Here is an 18,939-nt window from a genome sequence, read left to right on the forward strand (position 1 = left end):
GCAGCGGAAATAGGTTAAACTGATTTATCAAGTGGTGTAGTTTGACTTTACCTCAAAAAATCGGTCGCCACCTGAGGTTATTTTTATATGAAAAAAAGTATAGTAAGCTAGTTTATTGGTTAGTTTTTTTTTGTTGTAAATCATTGTGGTGATATTTGTACTAATTTTTAAACTGGTTTTTAGATTTTTTTCTCATACTACTTAGTAATTAACAATAATTGATACAAATATTAGAATTCGTAATAAATATTATTAATTATACTGTAACCTATTTTAAATGAGAGCTTGTTTTAAACTGAATACAACGATTAGTCCTGAAAATAAGTATAAATTTAATAAAACCGAAAGCTGCTAACTAAGAAACAGTTAGTCTTTAAATACCATCCTGTAATAATTAACAAAAGTATTTTGATACTTATTATTTATTTATTTCACTAATTTTGCAATAGTAACTTGAAAGTTAATCGATTTTGACTTGAGATGACTAACTTGCTAGACATTACAACAGGGTTTTCGACTTTACACTTTTTACATATTATGAAAAAGCACCAGGCATGCGACGACACATACCACTCTATCCGCCGCGGGCGGATTGCTCATTTTGGTTTCGTCTTAGACGGGTGATGACTGACTTGCTAGCTATTCTAACATGCCGGTTTTCGAATTTCCACTTTTTACATATACAAAAAACACCGGACATACGCTGGATACGATAGTATCATTGAATTGCCGATTTTCATGGGCCATGAAAGATTTCTAGACACTGAAACTCGACTTTCATACCGTCCCGCCTTCGAAATGAGACTGCCAAAGAGCCAGGCTTTATCAGAAATTCATAGTTTTGTACGCGGAAAAGCTCCCTTGGACGTCCATGGATGCAATAGGAGTAAATTTAATGTGACAAATATCATTTGGAGTTAATTCTTCTGATATATTTGTTCGAGAAGTTTCTTTTCCTTCTAAAATGTTTGCAATTGTTTCCATTGAAGTACAACCACAATTTTCTTTTTAAAACAGTTTCTATTTTTTTTCTACTTGTTATATTATTATCAATAACAAATTTTTATCACATTGAAACTTATAATTGGAAAAAAATGCATTTCGATTAAATAAAATCAATTTTATTATTAAGTACCTAATTATTATTTTTAAATATTTTTTACGGTTTCAACAATGAAGTCATCAGCCAAAACATTTTACATTTTATATTTTACACTATAATAAAAATAATATGTAGGTACATTCTACAATGTATTACAACTACATTGTATTATACACCAAGAGGTGTTATGTACAAAAGTTATTAATATAATAATATGGCACATGTAATAAGACCTGTAAAACAAATGGTCAATTTTATAAGATCCCGTGGTTTGAACCAAAGACAATTTTCGATTTTTTTAAACGATTTAGAATGCGAGTATTCAGGTTTACCATATTTTACAGAAGTACGATGGTTATCGTGTTCCACTGTATTGGAAAGATTCTGGAAGTTAAGAGATGCCATTCAAATATTTTTAGAGTCTAAAAACAAGACGTCACTGTTTTATCGGATCCAATGTGGTTACAAGACTTATCCTTCATGGTCGATATAACGAAGCATTTATCGAATTTAAATTTTAAATTACAAGGGAAAAATCAAATTATAACAGCCATAAATGACCATGCTAAGGCTTTCAAATGTAAATTAGATCTATTTAAAACACAATTACAATTTACAAAACGAAGACTTAACGCATTTCCCAGCATGCATGACGTATACAAAAATTAATAATGATCCAATTTCCTACAAAAAATACAGAAAAAATATGTATTTGAAGACTGAATTTGAAAATAGGTTTCAAGATTTCCAATATTTAGAAAACGATTTTGCCTTATTTACCTCTCCTTTTTCAATAGACGCAGTAAATGTTTCAACACATATACAAATGGAATTGATCGAGATTCAAAATAATTCAAATTTAAAAAATAAATTCAATGATGTTGGTGTTCCTGATTCTTACAGTTTTGTGCCAACACGATATGTAGAAATTCGTAGATTTGCAAGTAAAATTATTTCTATGTTTAGTAGTACTTATCAATGCGAGCAACTTTTTTCATTAATGAATTTATTAAACCTAATGATCCAGATTAACCGACACACATCTAATTGCAGTTAAAAGTGGCTTCGTCAAATAATATTTCTCCCGAAATTGAAAAGTTGGTGGGAGAAAAGAGATGTCCAATATCGTCTAAAAAGAATTATTAATATGTTTTAGATTCTGAGCGAAGCGATGAATGTATTGATTTTACAATGATGTGTGTTTTTTTTTATTTTTTTATTTTTTTTCATTTTTGTGTCTGTCATCACTTTTTAGGACAGTAAAAATGCTTGGATTTTCTTCAATAGTAACTTTTCTGATAGGAAAGTGAATCTAGTTGGTACTATGGGGGGGTCAAAAGTAAAAATTTCCCAGTAGTTTTCACAAGCGACGTGAAAAACAAAAGAAAAATTAAGGAAAAACGGGAATTTTTACGCAAAATCTGTTTTCGAGAAAATCGATTTTGGTTTTTGGTGTAACTCTAAAACAAATGACCGTATGAATGTTTATATTAGCATTTTCTATACACCATAAAATTTCCAAAATATTTTGACTCTTTTTGAGCTGTTTACGGACATTGTCAGTTTTCAATTTTTTTAGTTTTTTTTTCTATAAATATCAATAAAATTTTATCTGTTGAATAAAAAAGCTTGAAAATTTAATAGAAGGCTCCTAGTTTATCGTTTCAAAGGCAGATGAAAAAAATTAAAAATCCTTAGTCACAGTTTTTATTTATAAGCATTTAAAGTTCAAATTTTGACAAAATACGGAAAAATCACGAAAAATAGCAAATTATTTTGAGTTGAGAATTCATAAAAATTTTTCTTTTTAAATCTAAGATTTGAAAATGTAATATAAGATTACTCATAAGTTTGTCTACCTTTATCAAAAAAAAAAAATGTCTAGAAGAAACTTAAATTAAATTTGTATGAGCGTCTGAAATTAAATTTTTTTTGAAATGCAAGCCATGGTTGTAATATTGCTGTATTCGTGAATATATAAAGAATAAAATTGAAAAATTTGTACAAAACATTTATTTTTTCGCTAAATTTTTATGTGCGGCCCGCGTAGTAAACTATTTAATATATTTGGCCCCTTATATACTTTAAGTTTGACATGCCTGTTCTACATAATAATTAAACATTAAAATTTAGAGATGCAATTTGGTAAGAAGAATAGTATAATTATAGTTATAATAGTAACTACCTACATATGTGAATATTTAAATTCATTTTACAGATTAGTTTTTAAGTATTTACATTAATAAATTAAAGATTTTTATTGATAAAATATTTTCAAAATTAGTTGGCTGTGGAAAGAGTTTTATCTCTTCGGCTAAGTATGGCATTCAAGGAGGAGGTATTTTATAGATATTAGAGATGAGTAACAGAATTCGCACAAAGGTATGGTTCTTTTTTCATTAATTTATTGTGGGTGATGTTTGTGTGCCCGATTTTTCTACTTGACCATATTGTTTTTTTATCGTCTTGTACATATAGAAAGGGGGATACGAGTTTGAAACTAAAAATGTCTTGATTTGGTGGAGTATTTATTGTAAACATAAAATGTAGGATTATCATCAAACTAAACATTTCAGTTCTCCTTAATATACAATATAATATAATATTGAATGAAATATTTTCATTGGTCATATGAAATATAATTTAGTCATGTTGTGTTTATACTTTTTTAACTTATTTATTGAAAATAATATCGAAATAAGAGCCAGCTGGACGTTATAATAATATACCTTCCTTAATGGTGCACATGTTTATCGTAATTAATAATTATAGTTTAGATTTTAAAAAAACCAACAATTAATTTATTGGTACCAAACTTTAATCGCTGCGATTTTATTAAGTTATTACTTATTATAATATAATATTCTATAAATCGTCGTCTCAGAATAAAAAGGTTCTAACGTAATTTATGTAACTGTACAGGGGAACGTTTTTAAGTTGGACCTTGAATACATTTTTTCACCAAAAATACTCTTTAATGTACATCAATTTGGTTGTGTTATCCCAAAATCCTAGTCTTGATAGTTCCGGAACAAGGTTTTCTTCTCCTTAAACACACACATAAATACAATACATATACCTATATATATATACATGTATACATATATTATATTGCATAACAGGGACTAAAATTGGGTGTAGTACGACACTCTTTGTGTAGTACGAAATACTAAATGTGGAATACGAAATTAAAATGTTTGTAATGGCATGTAATAACTAGTAACTTTTTTTGCAGTTTTTCTTCAATGAGGCGCCCGGTGCCGATGCCATTTTGTCCTAAAAAATACAAGGTGCGTCGTCAACCAATCGATTTCGGACTTATCTAATTTTTTTGTACCCAATTTGTACCCATTTGAACCCTTTCGAAAAATGTTTGTACCCCTCTCCCTTTTACACAAAAAAACCAAACCCCGCGTCCGGGTGCTGTAAAAACTTCGTCCTGGCACCCGGAACTGGGCGGTCTGCGTTTGGACGAATTACCTTTTTTCGCTCATAATAAAAGTAATGTGTTTGGGCGAGTTTCTTATAATGTGTTTGAGCGAGCAATATAAAAGATAAAAGTCTAAAGATTAAGATAAAAATTATTATATATAATGTATAGGGAATTTTAGATCAATCTAAATATACCACAGTCTTATATAGAGGTCGGGCAGCTAGTAGAACTCTATCATATTTTCAAATATCAGTTTGCTTGAACATTGAAAACGCGAAGTTGTATTTTTATAGTGTTAGTGAGTTTATGTTAAATATGGATCTTAAAATTGATTATATTTTTAATACAAAACGAAATAAACGATGCATTTCAATTGAAAATTATATTTTTAGTGAATCTAACCACTTGAAAAACGGATCTTTTCGATTTCGGTGTACTAGCAGAACATGTACCGAGAGTGTTTTAGTAAATTCTATCATCGATAAAATACTATCTTTTTCAAATAATAATATACATAATCATGAACCAACTACTGATCATAATTTAGCTGTTCGGTGTGTTAGAACTGCCGTGAAAAGAAAAGCCGAATAAGACTTACATGCAAGACCAAATAAAATAATACGAAAAGAAATTCAAGACACTAATCCCGTTTTTATGGAGGTAATAGTTCATAATGACATTAAATTATTGAGAGAATCGGCTTACCAGTGGCGGTTTTCCCGGGGAGGCAAGGGAGGCAGTGCCTCCCTTGAAAGTAAAAGAAACTACACGGTTAATGTTATTTAAATTATTAAATATGTTTTGCTTATAATTTCAAGCATAGACACTTTAATAAAAGGGAAATTAATAAAAATAAATATAAATATAAATTTAAATTATGTATTGAACGGACTATGGACTACGGAGTATACCGTGCATGGTCTCGATCTTTCAAGTCCGTGGTGCTAATCAGCTCTTGAGTCATGGGTAAGAGAATGCCCAAGTGCCTGTGCGGCGTGCCGCACTGCCGCGTGCACAACAGACGAATATAATATTGTTTATAGTAATATAGTAATAATTTGACATATTGTATTACTATACAATAAACTAGGCTACGGCTGCCCCTCCATACATCCCGTGTCGGTGGTTCCCCACTTTCTCAGGAGGCAATCGCAGCCACAGTTATAGATACGTTACATGTGTACACAAATTTACACACACAAACGCACATAAAATATGCTAATAGCGCATGCGTGATTCTCCGCGGAGCTGCACACTACCGTTGCCTCCGTCAGAAAACGTCACAGGCTGTGACTCACAGCGGCTGACCGATAATTATTATTATAACTTTTGGGTACAAGTTATATTATTTAATCCCTACTTTATTCCACGTTATCACTAAATGAGTTATTATCAAGTTATTATAAGTTCGTACTGTGGGTTGTGTCTTCTGAGAACAAAATAAAGCATTCTAAATTAAAGTTATTAAAGTGATCAGTATTTTTTTGTTTCAAGTTGTTTTTTCGTATTTTTTAAAAATGAATCCAATTTATGATCCGATTGTATTGCTTTTAGAACATCCTTACAGACGTTGGAGTACATGTGACAAAAACGATTTACTTAGGCAAGGTAAATCAACTCCTTCTCTGACGTATTTGTCTGCAGACAAAAATGGCTCAAAAGTATTTTGTAGGTCTTTCAATTCCAACGTTTATACTAAACATCCTTGGGTATGTGGAAGTTTTTATTTACAGAGGTTATTCTGTTGGCCATGCATTTTATTGAGTCTCAGTTTTGTATAAATCATAGATGTACCTATATAGTATATTCGAAAATTATAAATTATAATTATATACAATATACAATATACCTACCAGTAATGCCAAATTGTAACTTAGTAGTTAGCATTTAATTATGTGTTATAGTGAAAATGAAACCGTTCTTTGACAGATTTTTAAAGAAAAAAATTGTATTTAAACAAAATAAATGAGTTTTTAGGACTGTGCGATTCGCTTTAATAAGTCCAGATGGGTAGGAACAAAATTGTTGCCTCCTCAAAATTTTAATGCCAGAACCGCCACTGCGGCTTACAGGATTCGTAAAAAACATTTTCCCAAAATACCCACAACTATTAATGAAGCGTTTGACCAACTGTTCGAAACTCAAGTTGATATTAAAACTAACAATGAACAATTTTTAAAATAAGTTACAATTAAATGACTGATATTAACTTATGAATTCGTTAAAAAAAGCCCGTATAGAGTACTAGAAACAACGCATTTTATATTATAGGCAAAACTTGCTAAAGTAATATGATTTTTAATGAACGATATAAATAGTATAAAATTATCTTGGAAAAAATACAAATAAGATAATAAATAATGTTGAAAACGTTGGACAAATAGTATAATTTCTTTACTAAATTTACTTATAAATAAATATGTATAACCGACATTTTTTTTTCTTATAATTTTTTCATAATTTTCATCAATCAATTTTTCTCATTATTTTTAAAAATTGTATTTAAAAATGATTATTATACATCATTTGTATGTGATCATAAAAATAATGAATAAAAAAGTAGGTACTATCAATTATAAATATCTAACCTATAAATAGCTTTTTCTTAATCGTTTTTAAATTTTTTTATTAATTTTCTTAACAAGTCATTTTAATTTATAATATATTCATTCGGTATTTGTTGTTTATTTATATATATATATTTTTAAATTCTTATTAAATATTTTTAGGAATAGTTTTAGATTATTTGTATTAATAAATAACGTTATGCACTTATTCCACCCACTTTACATGTACCTATCATCTAAAGTCCAAACCAATATAAAAAAGTTGGCAAATGATTAGCAAATATAAGCAAATTATTTTTGTAGAAGACATATTTTTTTTTATTAAGGTGGGTTAAGCTCAGGTAGCACACCCTGCACTTTATCCGATCGTTCTTCAACAAGCACCAGTAGTTAGGAAATAGTTGGACAAATCAAAATTCTATTTTTGAAGAATTTTCGCAAAATATTTCAGCCCAATCGTCTCAAAACAATATACCGTTAGTGGATATATTTTTTTATCAAATATATATTTTTTTATTAAATATAGATTATTTTTTATTAAATTGTGCTGTTTTCATTTGATCAAGATTTTATAATAAATAAAGATTTTTTTATAAATCGAATTTCAATAAGAAAATCCTTGTTGAAAAAAAAAATATAAAAAGAATAAACAATTTTAAAATGATTAAAAAAATCTTAACCCCCCCCCTCCCTCAAACAGACGATTTGCAAACTGTTTTCAAATAGATGGACAAATAATTTTAATTAATATAATTGAAGTCATTAAAAAAAAGTCACTCTGCTGTACAGTAGGTAACAAGTGGGTCACTGTAATGGAAGGTGTTAAATTTTAATTCAATGATATAATATCATTGTATAAGAAAAACGATTCTGAGTGAAAACGGTCGGTCAGCCTATGATTTTACCAAGTATATTTGATGATATTATTGTGAATAAAGTAATTTATATATAACCTATTTACGTGGAGCCTTGTTTTAAATTTTCAATCCTTAGCCATAAAAGTTAAAAATTTATAAATTTTTAACCACAAAATAATTAATAAATTATAAATTTGATAAATGTTGTCAAAATTTGAACTTTAAATGCTTATAAAAAAAATCGTGCCTATGTATTTTTAATATTTTTCAACTGCTATTAGAACGATATATCAGGAGCCTTATATTAAATTTTCACGCTTTTTTACCCAACAAATAAAAATGTATTGATATTTATAGAAAAAAAAACTAAAAAAATTGAAAACTGACAATGTCCGTAAACAGCTCCAAAAGAGTCAAAATATTTTCAACATTTTATGGTGTATAGAAAATGCTAATATAAACATTCAGTGAAATTTTCAAGTATCTACAGTCATTCGTTTTTTAATTACAATAAAATAAGAAAATTGTTACATGAGAAATCGAGTAAATATCAAATGTTGTAAAAATATAAATTTCAGACGCTCATAAAAATTTAATTTAAGTTTCTTCTAGACATTTTTTTTTCGATAAAGGTAGACAAACTTATGAGTAATCTTATATTACATTTTCAAATCTTAGATTTAAAAAGATAAATTTTTATGAATTCTCAACTCAAAATAATTTACTATTTTTCGTGATTGTTCCGTATTTTGTCAAAATTTGAACTTTAAATGCTTATAAATAAAAACTGTGACTAAGGATTTTTAATTTTTTTCATCAGCCTTTGAAACAATAACCTAGGAGCCTTCTATTAAATTTTCAAGCTTTTTTACTTAACAGAAAAAATTTTATTGATATTTATAGAAAAAAAAACTAAAAATATTGAAAACTGACAATGGGCCGTAAACAGCTCAAAAAGAGTCAAAATATTTTGTAAATTTTATTGTGTATAGAAAATGCTAATATAAACATTCCGTCAAAATTTCAAGTACCTAAGGCCATTTGTTTAAGAGTTGCACCAAAAACCAAAATCGATTTTTTCAAAAACAGATTTTGCGTACTAATAAATTCCCGTTTTTCCTTAATTTTTCTTTTGTTTTTCCAACGCTTCTGAAAACTACTGGGAAATTTTTGACCGCCCAAAGTACCAACTAGATTCACTTTCCTATCAGAAAAGATACTGTTTTAGCATTTTTACCGTCCTAGAAGGTGATGACAGACACAAAATAAAAAATAAAACACACATCATTGTAAAATTAATTCATTCATCGTTTTACTCAGAATCAAAAATTGGGAAATAACTAATAAAAATAACTATTAAAAAAAAAAAAAAATAATAATTAAAAATTAATAATAAAATCAATTTCTACAGTGTAACTTTTGTTCCAATTAATTTTTTTCTAATTTAATTTTAAAAAAGCATTTACAAACGTTTAAAACTTTTGTTCACCATGCATAGTAAAACATTTATTTTTTATTTATTTATACACAAAATAAAAAATGTAAATTCTAAAAAATTTTTGAAAAATTCTAAATAAACAATTTGTAAATATCTGGATTTTATAAAAAAATTTTAGAATTTACATTTTTTATTTTCTGTTATTTTTACATTTTTTACAATTTCTTAAATACCATTATTTTTGTTAATTAAATTGACCAAATTTTAAAAATCATTTTAAATTCAAAAAGTATAAATTTTTAAAAAATTTTTTATGAGAATTTGCAATTAAAGCAAGTTATAGGTACCTATTTTAAAATTGTAAATAGCTTGTACATAACCTAACTTGACATTCTCATAACTCGCTTTAAAATTAAAATATAATAATCCTATATCATTGCCTAGATTGTCTAAATTTTAAAAGAGGTTCAAATTCAATTTTATTTTTAAGCTAACGGAGATAATCTTGATCTGCTTAGTTTAAATTATTATTATATGCGTAACATTAAGACAGAGACAACAAATGTCACTGTAACGTCCCTGTAATGGGCAATTGCCGCTGCACTAAACCGCTCATTATCTATAGATTTATGATTTTTTAGCAATTTTTTTAAACCTACTTAATTAAAAAAAATTTAAATACTTGGACATTATTTTTTTCATCACATAAATTATTATTTAATATTTACCATAGACAATGCTATTTAAAAAAAAAAAATATTTAGAATGCATAAATAAAAGTTAATAACCATACTTAACCTTATTGCAGAAAAAAAAACCTGGGAAAAAACCTGCAGTAGATCCTGATGAAGTTTTTAATGTACTTAAAGATCATAAAAATTTAATTTTCGATTCCAACGGCAAATTAAAAAAAATATCTGACAAAATATGGAAAGATTTATCGAACCTTCTTGGAAAAAAAATATCGTTCAATTGTTTATATATTTCCGTCTATCAAGATCGTTATAGTCATCAATCTAATTTAAAAAATATACTTGGCCTAACTCATATTTCAAAGCAAACAGAGGAAGATATTTATAGTACTGATGATAATCTTGACGTATTTTCAATAACGATACCTTACGATATATATAGTAAAATAATGCCAGTATCAGTAAAGTACAAAAACAATGGTAAGGAAAGAAGATATAATATTCTTCAAAATGGATGGACCGATGTTGTCAATGATGCATTTATTAGTGCACATGGACTACCATGTAATTTTATATATAAGAGGGCAAAAGTATATTGTGATTCTTTTAACTGTAACAAATTTATTAGATTTTCCGCAAAATGTAAAGATTGTGGATCGAACTTATATGGATGGAGTTATAAAGCACCACAATTATAACAACCACTAATTATTCAAATACAGGCTAAAGATACAAGAGGTAGGAAAATGGAACATTATACTAAGCGACCGTTGAAAGGCTTAAAGCGATCCCTCGTAGGAGCAGAACTTTTAACGGATATACCATCGAATTGGAAGAGAAAAAGTGTGTCTAACTTAACATTTGGCTGTGACTTACCACCAAATGCTTACAGCAATAATGTTCTCAGTAAGGCGAAACAACAACATAGTGATAACGTATTGGGGATAACAGAAAAATGCCCTATAAAATCAGTCATAGAATTAAAACATAATTCAATTCACTCAGGATCAATCCACGGTATAGGTTGTGACCCCTTTCTCTTACACTATTGGACAAATCATCAGTTAGTGATTTATAAAGATGTATCTAAATCATATTGTCGTATATGTATCGATGCTACTGGAAGTGTGGTAAAAAAATCCAAAGAAGCTCCTTAAATTTAACATCATCAGATATATTTTTGTATATGGCTCATACAGATTTTGGACAAATTCCTATCACTCAAATGTTATCTGAAAGACATGATACATTAACTATATACTATTGGCTTGGACAATGGTTAAAATCTGGAGCGAAAATACCAAATGAGGCAGTATCTGACTACTCTAGAGCTCTTCTAGGTGCGATGGCTAAAGCATTTTCTAACTGTTCCAGTCTTCACTCTTATATTGACAAATGTTTTTTAGCTCTTAATGGTCATATTGGAGAGTTGCCTACTTGTTTTCTACGTGTTGATGTATCACACATGGTAAAATTATTTAGTCGTATTAAATGTCTTATTGGAATTAAAAACAAATATTTAAAAGAATTCTATGTTCGAGCATTGCGACTTCTGTTGACTTCTGTTATGCTAACTTCATTTAAAGAAATATTATGTGCGATATTTACTGTAATTTTTAGTGAAACAGATGGTTGGCTAATGAATGATGAAGCTATTGAAACCCCTGCGGAAAAATGCATAAATTATTTGCTTTCGTTGATGAAAGGGATTTCCAATGATACTTTTGAAACAATAGATAATGACGGAGACGAAAGTAATGATATTTTTGTTGAAAATGATGGAATCGTAAACCATGACCGAGGTATCGTGAATTATATTAGTTGTATTAAAAATGAAGGTAAGACGAATGCATCAGTTCAAGGAAATCGAATGTCAGCTTATTATTTACCAGAATTAGGAAAATATATACAACGACTGTGTTACGATTTTCCACTTTGGACTGGAATAATGAAAACTATTTTGGATTCTCCTTTTTTAATTGCAACATCAGCTCCAGTAGAAAGTAGTTTCAATGAGCTAAAAAATCAAATACTACGGTTCGATCGGCGTCCTATGTCAGTAGATCGATTTGTAATAAAGCATATCAATAGTATTAACAGTGACACTAAAATATTTTGTAGCGATCAAATGAGGGATAAACAAAAAAAAAAAACACTACCAATAAATTTGTTTTCAAATATTTCTGACGATGAAAACATTTTATTCTCATCTAACAAAAACATCGCCAAAAATGTATCGGGTAGCAACGACGTAAATTGTATAATAGAAAATAATGGAAAAGAAGATAATGCAAAAACAATAATTTTAAATAATATTATGACTGAAAGTGATGCCGAGGAAGAATTTTCAAAAACAGTACATATTGAAGACGAAAGTATGATAGGAAGTGATGGCAAGGAAGAATTTTCGAAAATATTAGTACATAATGAAGACAATAGTATTATGGTAGAAAGTGATGGCGAGGAAGAATTTTCAAAAATATTAGTACATACTGCAGACAATAGTATGGTGGAAAGTGATGGCGATGAAGATGATTCAAAACAATCTGATAATGATTATTTTGAAAATTGGAAAGGAAAAGGTCAAGAAGTACACGCAAATCCGACTTTGAAATATTCAACTAATAAAAAAAGAAAAAGAAATACCAAGTATATGGATAGTATACCAGAAATCGAAAAAATTAAAAGCATTCGAAACTTGAGGTCAAACAAGACTACACTTTTATTAAATGGTAACACTACAACACCAATACGTATAAATAAAAATAGATATATTGTAAATAACACTTGTTCATTTGATTCGGCTTCAACAGCTATAGCTATGGCATATTTGGATAATCCCTTTTATAAAAATTTTATAGATAACAGTAAAAACCAATTTTTGGAATTTTGCAAAAAACTTGTTACAACAAATACATCAGCTATTATTCAGAAAGAGCGACTAAAAATTCTAAAAACAATTTTTAAAGAAGATACAGGAATTACAGGTATTAATATCATAGACTGTACTTGTAATGTATTATTTATAGTGACGAGTCTTTTAAAAGATACTGCATCAGCTTATGAACATATCGAATGTAATAATACTAACTGTAAAAGTGTAATTAGAATTATACCTTCTCCAACAATTATTGTAAGACTGAAGGATGGATTTAAGACTCTAGAGACGAGTCTCCAAAAATATTTAAACGTTAAGAAGAACGTGTGCCTGGAATGTGATGAAAATGCTTCATCAACAAAGGATTTATGTCAACACATCTTCATCAAGACAGATGTATTTGCAGATAAAAGACAATTTAGGATTTCAGAATTTCAGAATTTCCTACAAAACTAAAAGTGAATGCAAAAACGTAAGTTATAGAATACTTATAATACAATTATTATAGACTATAATATATTTATTTATTTAAATAAGATTTGACATGGGCGTAAAAAAGCCAAAGACAATAAGTCATAATATTATACTGAAAAACAGTTATTATTAATAATTACTAATTAGATAAGTATTAATTTGTTTCTGAAACATGTTCAAATACATTATATTATTTGTATACCAATATAATTGTATGCTTTATTAGTCGCACACTTTTAAAATATTTCATTCTGAAGAAAATAAAGTTAGGTCTGTTATCACTATTATACGACATACTTTTATATATATATATATAAATGTACAATCTTAAACTTAATATTTTGATGTTTCAGTTATATACTTCATGGAGTGATAGCTTATGGATATAGTCATTATGTGTCCCATATAAGAAGGTTCAATGGTGTATGGGAAACACATAACGACCAACAAAAAAAAATTAAATCGCATATCAACGCAGAAAAAACAAGAGTAAACCCGCATATTCTTATATACATTCTGGAAGAGTAATATCACATTCAATTTAACACAAATACAATTTAAAATGTTTTAATGCAAAATGTAATATTACAAATATGAAATGAATAGGGCAAAGTGGGGGGCTGGCTAAAAAATTGAAAAATCCGTAAAAAATATAAAAAATGATTTGCAATTAGTCAAACTCGATTTGCAATTAGTTGCAATTAATTTGCAATTATTTGGCGGCATTTTGAAATGAATCGGGCAAAGTGGGGGGCTGGCTAAAAAATTGAAAAATTCGTAAAAAATATAAAAAAATGATTTGCAATTAGCCAAACTCGATTTGCAATTAGTTGCAATGAATTTGCAATTATTTGGCGGTATTTTGAAATGAATCGGACAAAGTGGGGGGGGGGGGGGCTACATGAAGTTGCCCCCCCCCCCCAATTTTGAATTTGAGTTTACTCAAAACTGGGTGATTTACAATTAATGAAACTCGATTTGCAATTATTTGCAATTAATTTGTAATTATGTGGTTGTATTTTGAAGTCATTCGGACAAAGTGGGGGGCCAACTTCATGCACATACTACGAGTACGTTCTACTACTACGAGACTCGAAAGACGAACAGATAACCGAACCTATAATATTGCCATACGGGTATGAAACAAACACGACTATATTTATTGCTGTAAACATATTATGTACAATATTTCGAAAATAATACGATAATATGAACAAAAATAGAAATGCGTCGCCGCTTAGCCGCTTAGCCGTCGGTCCGAGCGCTATAATAATAATATGGTCTTTCTATTTTACTAATAATTTATAATACGCTGAACGTTCACGTAATAATTCTGTGGTAGGCGATTCGATATAAATATCTACTATAATATTACTGTTATTATTTGTTATACACATTTTTCAATGAATAATATAATTCTTCCTAAAAATTAAAATACATTAGAAAAATTCAAAACTTTCGTTTTCACTGTTAAGAATTTGCCGCCCGGGGCAACTGCCCCCTTTGCCCCCCCCCCTTAACCCGGCACTGTACACAGACATTAAAATGGGGAGGCATTCAAATGTTCCTACTTTCTTAATTAATAACACCATTATGAAGTACCAAAAAGAAATATTGTGTGAAAATGATTCAGGTAACCTTATGTCTGTTAATAATAATATTATAGATATTGTATAATTTGTACACATTTTAAAATGTGTTTTTATTGTATTAATAAATAGATAGATTAACATAATATAGCCTGTTTAGTGGTAGGTACACTGTACAAGCAGTCTGGTAAGTGGTAGTTTCCAAGTACAAATACCTACCTAAAGAGTAAAGACACAGATACTTACTTTTAAAAAGTATTTAAATATTGTTTATTACTCAATTAGGTACCTTAACTATACCTAACTATACCTAACTTAAAATTGTATTATTTTCATTTGAATGTGAGCAGGTGGGTATAGGTATAAGTTTTATTTAAAATAATTAATAAATAAGATATTGAAATTATAGATTTGATGTATAATTAATGTATTGTACTGTTTATACTGGTACCTACTCCATAACAGCTTTGGAATATAAATTAATTGTTATATATATTTATTGTGAATAAATTACTTATAAGTAATGATACAAAAATATTAATTTTTAGTTCTCAGATTTAAAGGTCCATTCCCACTGCTCCGGGACGTGTCCGGGCCGGGCCCGTGCCGGAATCCCTCCGGGTGCAAGAAAACAATTACATATTGAGTTTTAAATACGACCGTTCTCACTTATCCGGGACGGGTCTGGGCCGGGCGTCCGTGCCAGATCCGGGCCCGAAAATTATCGTTGGAGACGATTCTCTTTCCGGGTTCCCGGACGTGTTCAGCCCGGCACTGACATGTCCGGACCAGTGTGAACGATGAAACGGGCCGGAGACGTGTGGTCTCCGGGAATTCATTCATATTTTGCCACGGTTGAAAAAGTCATCAGTAGTCAGTAGTCAGTACCATAGTACCAATATTTAGTATATTTTTTAAAAATAATATGGATTCTGAAAAATTAATTGAATTGGTAAGAGAACATCAAGGCTTATATGATTTGAGCCATCCGAAATATAGCGATGCAAATTGGAAAGACCTAAGATGGAAAGAAATTGGCCAAGTTCTTAATCAATCTGGTAAGTTGAGTGTATATAATTTACTATAATGTCCTTAAATATTACACGAAATATTGTAAATTATGTTTTAATAATATAAAAATACAAAATACCTGGGTATATGATTGTGACAAAATTATATGAATAACTACTATAAAAATGATTATAATGTAGTCTATTGATGAGTTAAGAAGTATACTAGTAGAGAATTATTTACTAAACTAGTTCTGGTATTTTAAGTAAGCTATTGAGTAGTTAAAAATATTAAGTGTTTAATAGAATTAGAAATATAATTATATATTCAAACAAATAATAAAAAACAAATTTAAATATTTAATTATAATGATAATTTTTATTGACAGATTGTAGGTATCCCAAAATATATTTGCTTAATGCTTATAGATTATACTAAATACAAAATTAATTTTAAATTAACATAATAGTTAAGTGAAAGTGTAAAACTTATATGACATCATCTTGCCATGAAACTGATCCAGCAGTAGAATTAAAAAATTCTTTGAAAAGTTCTCTCACCTGAAAGGCTGGTTGACTTGCATTTCCACCCTGTATTGGAATATTTTGTAATGTCAAATCTACTGCTGAATTGATATTTTCTTCTCTATTGTATGTTATCCTTCCTTCATTTATTTTAATGAAATTATGCAAAACACAAGTTGCTAAAATTATATTGTCAGCATTTTCAGGTTTTGCTTGGATTCTTCGGTTGAATATTCTAAATTTTTGTGTCAAAATACCAAACGTATTTTCAACAACTCTCCTTCCTCTGCAATGACGATAATTATATACTCTTTTTGAACTATCGTCGAGCTGTTTTCCAGGGTAGGGTCTCATAAGATATGTTTTTAAAGGGAATGCCTCGTCTCCTAAAATCACAAATGGTGCCAAATTTTCAGTTCCGGGAAGTTCAGTATCTGAAGGTACATTCAGTTGTTTACTATCTAAGCTTTTTCCTAGTTTCGAATTCATTAGAATACCTCCATCACTATTCCTACCATACGCGCCTACATCTACCACAATAAAATTATAATGAGCATCGACGAGAGCCATAAGTACCACTGAAAAGGTCTTTTTGTAGTTAAAATATAGTGACCCACTATTTGGCGGTGCTTGGATTACTACATGCTTGCCGTCCAATGATCCAATACAGTTTGGAAAGTTCCAACATTTCCAAAACTCATCTGCGATTTCTCTCCATTTTTGGCTAGTGGGTATTGGCATTACTTCAGGCATTAAAGTTTTGACTAAGGCTTCGCAAGTATTTGTCACTATTTCATATACTGTCGAATGCCCCAAACGATAACTATATGAGATCGTTTTAAACGAATCACCCGTTGCTAAAAATCTGAAATATTAGTGGATATTAATATATATAATAATTAAACCTCATATTTTAAAGCATAGGTAGGTACCTACTCTTCTTTTTTTTATAATATATGAGATATAAATCTAATTTTTATATATAATTAAGTTTCATGTCATTATCTGATTCAATTATTTTTTTGTTTTTTTATTGTTTTCTCTGCAATTATTCTAGCTGTGACTGAATGTTTATATGAGCAGTTTCTACACACCATAACGTTTTCAAAATATTTTGACTTATTTTGCTTTACTTTACTTACGGACATTTTCAGTTTCCAATCTTTTTAGTATTTTTTTTTTTCTATAAATATCAATAAAATTTTATTTAAAATTATTTAATTTTATTATAAGAATTTTAAAAATTCTTGAAAATGTAATAAAAGGCTCCTAATATATTGTTAGTTGTTACAAAGGTAGATGAAAAATATTAAAAATCTGTAGTCACAATTTTTTTTCTAAGCGTTTAAAGTTGAAATTTAGACAAAATACGTAATTGACAAAAATTTGCAAATTATTTTGAGATAGAAATTCATAAAAATTTTTCTTTTTAAATCTAAGATTTTAAAATGTTATACAAGATTTAACATAAGTTTTTCTACATTTACCAAAAATAAAATATCTAAAAACAAGTCAAAATAATTTTTTATGAGCGTTTGAAGTTCATAATTTTACAACATCTGATATTCACTTGATTTCTCATGTAGCGATTTTCTTTTTTGTTTGTAATTCAAAAACGAATAGTTTTAAATTTCACTGAATGTTTATATTCTTATTTTATATACACCATAAAATTTTGAAAATATTTTGATTTGTTTTGAGCTGTTTACATTTTCAGTTTTCTATTTTTTAAGTTTTTTTTTTTTATAATTATTGTCAATACAATTTTATTTTGTGGGCCAAAAAGTCTGAAAAATTAAGGTTCCTGATACATTGACAGAATAGCAGTTGAAAAATATTGAAAATACATAGGCATGATTTTTTTCATAAGCATTTAAAGTTCAAATTTTGACAAAATTACATATTTAAACCAAGAATAACAATTTTAATTATTTTGTTATAATTTAAAAATATTACTTGTTGGTATATGAAACTTTTAGAATACACTGTTATATTTTACATACACGCAATGGCATTTTAAATATAATTTTTTTGGGAAAAATGAAAGTAACCTACTCTACAGCAGAGCGATACCCAATTTTTTTGTAAGTTTATAATGGTATATTAATGAAAAAAAGTGTAATTCAATTACTAAGAAATGTAAAATAACGGAATACTACTATAGATAACGGACTACTAGATAAGTTGATTTTTGGTCATTCTTTTTTCAAAAATTAAATATGTTTTTTTTTTGATTTTTTCAAACAATTTTATATTTTTTTTGCTATTAATTGTGCTTTAAAATCTGAGCCCTAATAATAATATAATAATTAATATACCTATGTTAAATTATATGAAGATTCCTCCGAGGAAATCGATTTTGGTTTTTGTTGTA

General features: G+C 28.4%; 1 protein-coding gene across 1 annotated transcript; it reads right to left on the reverse strand.

Annotated features, from left to right (window-relative positions):
- Nucleotides 1-16,529: 16,529 nt before the first annotated feature.
- On the reverse strand, nucleotides 16,530-17,318 carry LOC132934487 (uncharacterized). The gene has a single exon (XM_061000791.1). It carries the CDS (start codon nucleotides 17,316-17,318, stop codon nucleotides 16,530-16,532), a length of 789 nt encoding a protein of 262 aa, XP_060856774.1.
- Between the last annotated feature and the right edge of the window lie 1,621 nt (nucleotides 17,319-18,939).

This window comes from Metopolophium dirhodum, chromosome 1 (assembly GCF_019925205.1).
Source record: "Metopolophium dirhodum isolate CAU chromosome 1, ASM1992520v1, whole genome shotgun sequence".
Classification (NCBI taxonomy): Eukaryota; Metazoa; Arthropoda; class Insecta; order Hemiptera; family Aphididae; genus Metopolophium; species Metopolophium dirhodum.

Excerpts from the sequence above, each read along its gene's own strand:
- LOC132934487 (XM_061000791.1), bottom strand. The coding sequence starts at position 17,318 with ATGCCTGAAGTAATGCCAATACCCACTAGCCAAAAATGGAGAGAAATC.